At 61.6% G+C, this 10,345-nt stretch overlaps 1 protein-coding gene across 5 annotated transcripts; it reads left to right on the top strand.

Moving 5' to 3' along the window:
• The first annotated feature begins 918 nt into the window (after positions 1-918).
• Positions 919-10,007, top strand: CUNH10orf143 (chromosome unknown C10orf143 homolog). 5 transcript variants are annotated; one of them, XM_045854616.1, is made up of 5 exons: positions 919-1,073; positions 4,796-4,963; positions 5,072-5,134; positions 5,502-5,588; positions 9,554-10,007. In XM_045854616.1, the coding sequence occupies exons 1-5, from the start codon at positions 1,005-1,007 to the stop codon at positions 9,581-9,583; spliced, it is 417 nt and encodes a 138-aa protein (XP_045710572.1). In that variant the 5' UTR covers positions 919-1,004; the 3' UTR covers positions 9,584-10,007. The 5 variants fall into 5 exon arrangements, with proteins under 5 accessions (XP_045710572.1, XP_045710571.1, XP_045710573.1 ...); XM_045854615.1 differs by lacking the exon at positions 9,554-10,007 and adding an exon at positions 5,808-6,768; XM_045854617.1 differs by lacking the exon at positions 9,554-10,007 and adding an exon at positions 5,779-5,811.
• Positions 10,008-10,345: the final 338 nt, after the last annotated feature.

Below are 10,345 nucleotides of genomic sequence, written 5' to 3'. Positions count from 1 at the left end.
TGAACGTGAAAATAGCGAGCACTCGAACTATCATAGATGTCTTGTATTAGCTTTAACGTTTTTAAAATGTAAGATGTTAAGAACTTAAGTAAACACCCTAGGTAAGCAGGCTATAAATTCCCACTTACCCTGGAGGTCGGAGTTGAGCCCAACCTCTCTCCCTGGTGCAAACCCCGTACCTGTCGGGACGGTCCCCGAGTGAAGGCTGCCTTACCATTATTGACAAGTGTCGCCACTACCCTTCCGCCAACACCCTGCATGGCAGTAGACGTATTTAGAAGGATGCGGCGTAGCTAACTAAGCACACGGTTTACCAACATCAGTCATCTGGGCACCCCTGCGCACAGCCGGAAGCCCACCCCCGGGGGTAGGGCGGCGAGACCTTGGTTTCCCCTTCTGCACAACCGGAGGTTGCCGACAGCGCAGCCCTGTCTAAGACAAGGGGGGGTGCCCCGGGGGCTTCCGGCCCGGAAGCCACAGTCCAGGCCAAACCCTGTTAGGCACCGCAGAATCCGCGCGAAACCTTCAAGGCGGCCTCCCGCCCGGAAGTGAGGCCACCTCACAGGGACTACAAATCCCAGAGACCCCGCAGGCTCGCCCATGATGATTGGCTCATTGCGCCATCTATCAGCCAACCAGCCAGGAAGCCAGCCAATTGCAAGAACAAGGAGGCGGGCACCCCCCCCCCAGCCACTCCAAAGTCTGCAACGGAAGCGTGGCGGGACGCTAAAAGAGGTTTTTCGGAGCCTCACGGACGATTCTGCGATCGGAGAAGGGATAGGCCAGTCCTCTTAATAATGACTTGGGACAGACATCCTTTACGCCCAGAAGACTCTGGTCTCCGCTACTCCTGCCTGCGGCGCCCGCCGGGTGGGACTCCCGCTGTCCCGCAGAACCCCGCCCCTGCCTTTCATTGGCCCCCACCCTGACACGTGAGGGTCGGGGTGCGGACGCGGCCCGCCCGGGCTGGGGAAGAGCTCCGCGGACTCGGGCCTGTGGGTCGCATGGACACCCTGGCGCTGGGCCGGTGGCGTCGGCGGAGGCTGGAGGAGCTGCAGGTTCCGGGGGACGCGGTGAGTCCCCCGGGGCCTGGGCCTTAGGAACGGGAGGGTGGCGTCCTCGGGCAGGCCCTCAGTGGGCTTCCCGTTTCCCGGTGGCCCGGTCTACGAGGAGGCAGGACTGCAGCGGCCAGACCACACCTGTTGGGGGCGGAGCCCTGGGAATGGGCGGGGCCTTATTCCGGCCGCGCCTGCGCAGAAGTGCGGGACCAGAGCGCCATCGGACCCGCACACTCCCGAGCCCTGGGAGACCAGCGCCTCTCCTGGGCGCGCGGGGCTCCCTGCAAGGCCTTGAGGCCTCGGGGTCTGGGCAGGTGGTGGCGTTCCCCCGTCCCGCCTCCCGCGCCCGCGAAAGCCCCGGGCGGGTGCGGAAGGGGAGCTGGTTGAGCGGCAGATACCTCCGCGGCAGGAAGAGGGTCTGACTTTGTACCCTGCCGCACACGTCTCCTCGCCACGCACTGCCTGATCCCTAAGCCGGCGTCGTTTAGGTTGTGGCACAGTCACCCCACTCCTGGGAGCGTGTTGCTGGGGCACAGGGGTGGCTTCTGTAGCAGCGAGGCTTCGCACCACGTCGGCTCAAACAAGGTGGAAGTTTGATTCTCCCCTCTAAGGGTGTAAAGGGGAGCGGTGCTGGGCGGGGGAACGTAGGTACCCTAAATACACGTGTGAGGACAGGGCGCCCCAGACCAGAGACATCCAGGGTCGCAGGTTCCTTCTGTGTCGGCTCTGCCATCCCCGAGCCTTGTCTGCTTCTGCGGGGCCGGTGCGGGGTCGGTGCCGGCTGGCTGGTCGCTGCAGGGCTCACCCTCCGGGCTGGGAAGTAAATAGTGAAGCTGCGTTATCATACTGAGTCATCACACTGATGTTGGGAGAGCTGCCTGTGGCACCGCTGTAGGAGATGAAAGCGGTGGTGGTCAGAGGGAGGGCGGGGTCGGGGAGTAGTGCACAGACCACGGAGTTGGCAGGGACGAGAGCAAAGGACAGGATGGGCGATGAAAGCAGACAGCCCCACATGTGTGTGCAGGAGGAGGGACTGGCGGCTGGGCCGCTGCTGGAGTGCCCTGGAGGGGGATGTGCGAGGAGGCGTCCAGGGAGGCTCCCAGGGCTGTGCCTCCAGCACCTGGGCGGGCTGTGGCGCCCTCACCGAGGGGAGAAGGTGGGTGCGGAGCTGTGGCAGGGAGGGGAAGCTGAGGCGCAGAGAGGTGGCGAACCCCCAGTTCAGTGATGCACAGCGAGCAGGTGGTGGGGCTGGGGCTCACCCCCCTCTGCCCACACAGCCCGTCTCCCAGAGCACAGCTCGCACACGGGGCTGGGAGATGCAGACAGGACGCTTCATGGGGAGGTCCTGAGCTGGTGGTAAAGCAACAGCTGGGCTGTCAGGGACTTGGAGCTGCAGGTCATTACTGACCAGAAAGAACAGGGAAGGCCCTGGCCCAGTGGGTCAGAGGTTTGTAGCGTCGCCCTGCACACCAGAATGCGGGTGTGACCCCCAGTCATTGGGTGCATTTGGGAAGCAGCCCATCGACTTCTCTCTCTCTCTCTCTCTGCCCCCCGCCTCTCCCCCAACTCCTCCTCTCTCTCTAAAATCAACAAACATTTCACAGCCCTGGCTGGCGTAGCTCAGTGGTTTGAGCGCAGGCTGCGAACCAATGTGTCGCAGGTTCGATTCCCAGCCAGGGCACATGCCTGGGTTGCAGGCCATGACCCCCAGCACATTGATGTTTCTCTCTCTCTCTCTTTCTCCCTCCCTTCCCACCCTAAAAATAAATAAATAAAATCTTTTTTTAAAAAAGACTACATTTAAAATCTTCAATCTCCTGCCCCCATGTCTGGCTGTCGCCCTCACCTGCGCGACCTCCTCCTCATTGTATGTCACCTCCACTCTCCCAGGCACTTTCTAATTCACACCTTGAGTCTGACGTGATTTCCTTTTCTCCTTCTGTCACTTCCCTGAGTTCTCCCGACTCTTTCTTCCTGTTCTTGTCCCTTCCTGCTCGTGGTTTTGCATTTGTGATTCAAGGCGATTTGTGTGTCCTCAGATGTCAGATGTTTTTAGGGTGTTGAACCACGGTTTTCTCTCTGATCGGGATTGTTTCCGGGGGGATTTTTATGGTATTGGTGGTCCCGAAGGACCGCCAGTCTGAGGGCCCCCCTCCCCGTCTGCGGGCCGGTCGGGCATGGCCGCCGCTGCGGGTGTGTGTCTGGGAGGCTGGCAGAGGGCGGGCATCAGCCTCCGGCTGGTTTGGTCTGCTTTACTCCCAGGACCCGGAAGCTCCCTCCTGTCCTTCTCTGCGTCTCCGCCACCCAGCGCCGAAGGGCCGTCACCCACCCTCTTCTCCTTAGAAGACGCCCCGGTGCCTGCTCCCCGCGCTGTGCGGGCGGCGCCGTCCTTCCTCGCACGCCCTCTGCTCCACACACTGCTGCCCTCGCCCTCTCGTCTGTGGCGGGTGGCCATCACCACTCCACTGGGGTCCCTCCTCCGTCCGCCCCTGTGCCCTCCTGTCCTCGCTCATCACAGAGCCCAGTGGGCGGGGGCGGGTGGGGAGCCCCGGGACCCACCCTCCAACTGCCTGGCATTTCTTTTACTGTCCTGTTTCAGATCCTGGCGTTCTCTGTCTGTAAGCTGTGCTCGGGGTGCGGTTGGGGTGGATTTCGAGAGCTTCCCTGTCTTTGAGCCCCACCTTTTGGGGAGGGCTGTAGGAGGTGGGTGACTGGGTGGCTGCCCTTGTCTTCCGCCACCCGGAGGTCAGGCACTCAGGCGAAGACCTCACTCCAGTGGCTCGAGGGCTCGGAGCTGCCGTGTGCGTTTCCACCGCCGAGTGCCTGCTCTCGGGTGTGCTGGAGAACGGCAGAGGGACCAGCAAGGAAGCTTCCACGTTGAACGAGCCGTTGAGTGAAACGGCGCCGATTAGAAAACATTAAATAAGTAACAGCACAGATCATAGATCACTGGGCACGACTCACGACGATGGTTTGCATGTGACTGCAGAAGGCGCGGCCTCTGGTGTCACCGGTGGGCACTGTCTGCAGCCGGGCCTGCGGCGACCCACAGCACCCGAGACGCCGCTGGGCCAGGCCGGTCCCCGGCGTCCAGCTCTGTCAGCGAGGACAGTGTGACCGCGGAGTGCACAGTCGTGGCACCGCGAGAGCGAGGAATCTCCCTTTAGCTCCCGGGATCGATTGGTCTGGCAGTTTGTCCTTAGTTCAAGGGGAAGCAGGCACCGGACGCTGAGTTTTCCGAAGGTTATAGCCACGGGTCGCGTGCACCTCTCCTGGAAGGAAGCTGGCTGGGTCTCCGGTGTCCCTAAGGAGAGGAGTGGCGGGCACGCGGGCTCTCCCTGCTGCGTCGAGGAAGCCACGCCACTCAGTACTCGGCAGCGTGTGCCGAAGCGCAGGACTAGTTTCTTGAACAGGATTTACAGGGTTTGTACATTTCCAATATCAATAAACCAGTCACGATAGTTTACGACAAGAGTTTCTGCCCACATTATTAAAAACAACTATTTTAAATCTATAAAGCTAAGTAAATATCAGACAACTCGGGAAGTAACGAGGTTACGCGTAACTGATGACGGTTATTCCCGAAGACGAGCTTTCAAGTCTCCTCCTCAGACGTCCCATAAACCCTCCGGGCTCCACAGGGCCCGCGCGTGCAGGCGAAGTTTGCGGGGAGCAAATCGGATTAGAGCGCGGCGCGCTTTGCAATGCCGTCTCGAGTGAAACTTTGTCTGTTCCAGAAGCGGGCCTGCCGGAGCTCGGACGCCGCTGCGCAGTGGCGGGGCTGCCCGCAGGTGCTGGCCGGCGCCTGGGGGCCCTGCCGGGGCGGCGAGGAGCTGGAGGCGCCGCCCCGAGGCCTCCTGCCCGCACCGAGGCCAGACAGCAGCCCGGGGCCACCGACCGCCGGGGTAGGTTCCTGTTCCTGCCACACCAGCCGGGAACCCACTTACATGCTTTAATAAAAAGCGCCAGTAACCATTGTTCTGACCCGTCTGCGGCTGTGATTTGTTGACCAGATCCCTCCGAGCGGCGGAAGGAGCCCAGCCCGGCCCTGCCCGAGGTGCCTTGCAGGGGAGTCTGTAAGTGCCTTAACCTTCTCGCGCCCCGTAAGCGCACACCTGTCTTTAAATTTTAGATCCATAAGACGAAGTCGTTAGAGACGGCAGTTACATTTCCACGGGACGAGGGGTGTAAATAAAACGGCCCAGATTGATTTAAGCTTTTCTTAGCATTCTTCTGGGGTGCAAACTAATTTGTTCGCAGCTTGAAGTTGGAAATGGACATTGCAAATACATTTACAGTGTTCTTGAAAGCAGGAGTCAGGGAAGGGAACAGGCCCCCAGATACGATGAACACGGAGACCCTGGCCGTGCATCTGGGAGAGAGGCCACCCTCACTTAGTGACCCAAGCAGGAATCCACTTGTTTCTCCTTGTCTCTGCGTCAGCCTCTCTCTCCCGGGCCGGAAACTGCCCGCAGACCGCAGGCGTCGGGGGAAGAGCAGTGTTCGCACCAGCAGCTCAGAGTGGAGGCGGTAGGTCTGAGCGCCGCCCGGGCGGGCGGCAGGTGGGGGCAGGCGGCAGGCAGGGACGGGCGTGTGCATTAGCCCAGTAACACCTTTGTTATTAATGCTGAGCTCATTCTAAGAACAAGTTAATACATCTTTGATAACCTCTGTAATTCTTGGGTGATTCAATTTAAAACCAGGAATCCTAATATTGCAGCGAAGCAGACTTGTTTAATGTCCACACAGAAGCCAGGCATGTGTGTGCGTGTGTCTGCGTGTCTGTGCATTTCTGCCATTGCCGAGAGATTTCCAGAGAAGCCGTGTCCTTCTGTCTTTGACGAGCAAAGGACTGAATCAACAAAGGAGATCCTCAGTGGACAGGCGGCAGCTCCCGTGTCTTACAGTGACGGGCAAGGGTGTCGCTCTAAGCCAGGACGGAGACTGTGTCTGTGGTCACCCCCTGGTAATCTGAAGCCATCAGACACGCACGAGAACAGCGCCTCACGGCAGAGTCACTCCGTGGGGGCGTGCTCTGCTCCCCGGCCTGCGCCGTCCCCAGGAAAATCCCCGCAGGTTATGTGGTTCTGCGCGCGGGGGGCTGGGGGGGGAGGGTCAGAGACCCAGCACCCGAACTGCGCTGTTGCAGGCCGACGCACGTGACCGTCAGACGTGCCCGGCAGTGCCGGGAAGTAACACTTACCTCGAGGAATGGGACCCACTCTGGGCCCCCGGGCGATGCCGCCACCGACCCTCCGTCTCCTTACCCCGCAGCGGCGGGACACACTGCCCCCGCCCCACCCCCGGGGCATGCACGCCCGGACCGCGACGTGGGCCTGCGCGCTCCCGGAGGCTGCGTTCCAGCACCAGGGGCTTAAGGGAAAAAAATTTGGCTCAAGTGGCTGATGGGATCGTTTCGGCTAATATAGTCTGTTTGAACAACAGCACCTGTTTGAGGAGGGTTTTCCCTTCCTTTGTAACTCCCCAGACGCGCCTCTGCCGCGCTGCACAGGAAATGAGTCTGCGAGCAGAAGACCTATATTGATATGTAAATAGATCATTTTTTGTTAATGCTCGATATTCTTTTTCATCTAGGTTTCAGAAACCGACTTTAAAAAACCAGTTCCTCTTTATTTGTAGTTATTTTCAATAAAATTTCGCCCAGGCTTGGGAGATTTAATATTTACACCCACTATTTCTGAAAGTCTAGTGTAAATAAAGATTGAAATGTGAGTTTGGAAAGTCACGCCTCTTGACATTTGAGCAGGCCGTAGCCGCGTATATCTTCTTCTGCTAATAACGCGGCCAGTTTCCCTCCTAAGCTGTTAAAATAAGAAGACACTATTTTTGTATTCCAGAACATTGAAAGTTCAGTGTTAAATAAAAAGCAAATAGTATTTTTAGCGATGCAGGATCCCAGGGAGCCATGCTTAACAAAGATCACGGGCGGGGGCGGCCCGCGCGCCAGACGGCTTCATTAGGCACGCGCCGCTCCGCTCCGCTCCACGCACGGGCGCCTCCTGCCCCCGCGCGGCCCGGGGGCGGGGCCGTGTGGGACTCCTGGCGGGAACCCAGCTTATGTCTCTCAGCGTATTGGGCGCTTCTCCCCAGTAACCCCGGGGCGGGGCCCGGGGGCGGGGCCGTGTGGGACTCCTGGCGGGAACCCAGCGCACGCCTCTCAGCGTATTGGGCGCCTCTCCCCAGTAACCTGTGCACCCCCGGATTCGCTGGTGTGTTTCCAACCGGTGGAGCATCCGCAGATCTGATCTCGGCGTGGCCGTCTCGGCTCGGGGCCCGAGTGCCTGTCCTCATTCTCATCGTGGGTCATTGCCCACGAAGGCAAGGACTCCCCACACACCTCCTCACACTGGTTTTCCCTGTGGGCGTGCCGGCCCTGTCCCTGTCAGGTCCGCTCCAGCTGGCCGTCTCCACAACCCCGGCCCGGTGGTTGCCGATGGAGTCCCTGAGATGGCGGTCCCTGGGAAGGTCCAGCCCGTACTCAGGGCACTGTACTCCATGCCCTGGTTACTGCCGGCTGGAACAGAGCCGTCCTCTGCCGGTGCGGTGGGACATGGCAGCAGGTCATGTGGGGTGACCCTGCAACACTGCGGCCGGGCCGCCCTCTGCTGCACTCCACCCGGCACTGCGGGACTGGCAGCCAGGCTCCCGTTCCTTCCAGGGGGGCTCCGGCGCCGGACTGGGGCCTGCGAGCAGCCTCCTTGTCTCCTACCAGCTCAGCCCGTAGGGTCCCAAGTGTGACGTGGAAATCACACCACTCTTTGTAAATTCAGACCCGTTACATGAAACCTCACAAGGCTGCCAGAGCTCCCCAAACTAGTCCACAAAGGTGTGTGGGGGGGAGGCAGCATTGTAAGACAGAAAACCCCGGGAACCGCAGACGTGGGGTGTCGGTAGGCACGAAGGTGCTGTGCCCTCAGCACCTGGTTTCCAGGGGATCGGTCTCGGACACTCTCACCCAGGAGGCCTTGTAGGGAGGGGCCACCCTCAGATTTCCCTGGGTCGGGGGGCAGTCTCCGGCCCACCTCCTCGCAGCTCCCTCTCTGCTCGGGTGTCTGGCACTGGACCCCAGCGAGCGCGGTGCGAGGGCTGGGGGCCGGAGCGTTGCTCCCTCCCGTCCCTTGAGGGCAGCCTCTGGGCGCCTTCCTGCAGGGTCCCAGCTCCTGCAGAGACGGCCCCCGTGGCCCGGCTCTGGCTGGTCCTCCCCGCCCGAGGGTGGGCATCCCACCTCGGGGGTTGTTGGGTCGCCTGGCCCTGTCCTGTGTGGCTTCCCTCCGGCCTTTGCCAGCGTGAGGACCCTGATGGGTGGATGCATTCTCCTGGGAAAGGAAAAGAAAAGAAAAGAAAAAATTGCGGTTTTAAACACAGGCCTCTGGGTCAGAGAGAGACAAAGTGCCCCCCCACTTGGGGCCCAGGTCCCGGCCCAGAGCTCAGCACGGCCTCGGGAGTGCTGGCCCAGCCGGTCTGGCTGAGCTGCACAGGGGTCGGCGGGGTAGGGGGGTGTCAAATAGAAAAACTGTCGGGCCTTTTAATATTGCCCATCGCCGGTGTTCTCTGCTTCCTTTTATCTGGCGCTCGTGGGTTTTACTGCCCAAGCCGGAAGCCAACACGGACACCATGGTCTTTGGTAGCGCAGACTAGCACGCCCCCCCACCCCACTTCCTCCCAAACGGATCTGGGACCCCAGCCTGTTCACTGGAGCCAATGGCAGCTCCTGGAGTGGGGAGCCCTCCTGAGCCTGTGTGTCATCCCCGTTTCCACGCTGACCCCACGGCCTGACCGTGGGGGGGGGGGGAGGCGCTGCAGGGGCAGAGACGGAGGGCAAGGGGGGTGGTTTGGGTCATTTGCCGCCCTGTGGGGACAGCGGGAGGGGCCCGGTCGGATGATCACTGATTCCAAACGGACACACGTTTCCCCGCGCTCCTTTTACCTCCAAATGGGTGACCTTTACGGTGTTTGTCTGGCCTGTTTGCCTGCCTGTCTCACCGGTGGTGGCTCTGCACATCTGTAGCATCTGGAAGCACCGCCCTGGAGCGGGCGCGGAGCGCCGAGCCAGGCGCCGGCGGAAAAAAGTCCGCCCGCCTTCTCCTGGGCCTGCTGCGCTCCGTCCTGCAGGCCCGGGCTCAGGCCAGGGCCGAGGCCGGGGAGGGGGCGTTTTCAGACGCAGGACTGTCACCGCACGTGCACCGGGCCGCAGTGCTCCACCGCACAGGCCGCGTCCCCGTGCGCCAGGAAAGCGTCAGACCTGAGCGATCGTTCCGCCGCGATTTCCGCTTCCTGGCGCTGGCCCGCCCCGCGCTGCGCGCCCCCGAGGCCCGGTCGTACACGCTGTAAGCGCGCACGGCCTCAGAGTGGGGCCTCCCTCGCAGGTGGAGCCCGGGCCCCGGAGACGCAGCGCTGCGCGCGCGAACACGCAGCCCGGCCGAGGAGCCCAGTCGGTGGAATCAATGCCCACCCGTGCTCTCGTGTCGTTTCAGGGACATTTCAGCCACACCGGGAACGCCTAGACGGGCGAGCCGGCAAAGGGACACTCCCGTTTGGGTTGTGAGCCCCCACGTGGCGGCGAATGCGAACCTCTCACGGACGGATGGGGGCGCCCACCTGTTCCCTCCGCGATCCGGCCGAGCACCCCGTCACTTCCGCAGAGAGCCTGCGCACCGCCAGCACTCCCGAAGCCTTCTTCCCGTGTGTCTTGGCTGAGAGGGAGCCCAACGGTATCTTCCAGAAACCTCGGCCTCAGAGTTCCCGTGGGGTTGCAGAGCCCGTGGCTCGCGGAGGGAGCTGCAGCCCGATGAGGCCTCGCCTTACACGTCCCAGGGGCCCTGTGGGCGCCCCAGCGCTGCCCCTGCACCCTTTTCTAGTGGAAACCCTTATTTTTGTATTCCGTGCCCTGTAGCCCGGAACCGATTTTAGTAAATTCTCGCATCCAAACTGCTCTGTGTGACTCTGCACCCGGGCGTGGGAGACACGGGGCCCTTCGACATGAAATGGCGGTTCCCCTCTCACCCTGGGTTGTCAGCCTGTCGCCGGACGGGGCAGACTGGCGCCGTCCCCCCTGCGCCTGGAGGCTCCCGGAGATGTCCTGGGCCCCTGTGGACCAGGCCCTAACAGGTGCAGTGGGGGACAGGATGGCTGTCAGCTTCTCTCCCTTCCCGGGCCAGGGGTGGGACGAAGCCCCAGGCCCCGGGGATGGCGTGCGTCCCCCACGCAGGCCGGCTCTCTGCCCAGACCACGAACAGTCACAGGTGTGGTCCCGCAGGGAGCTTTGC

The sequence above is a fragment of the Phyllostomus hastatus genome, unplaced genomic scaffold (assembly GCF_019186645.2).
Source record: "Phyllostomus hastatus isolate PE091 unplaced genomic scaffold, TTU_PhHast_1.1 phas_scaffold_1066, whole genome shotgun sequence".
Lineage (NCBI taxonomy): Eukaryota > Metazoa > Chordata > Mammalia > Chiroptera > Phyllostomidae > Phyllostomus > Phyllostomus hastatus.
Note: the sequence above shows the minus strand (reverse complement) of the source record. Positions and strands in the feature narration are given on the sequence as shown.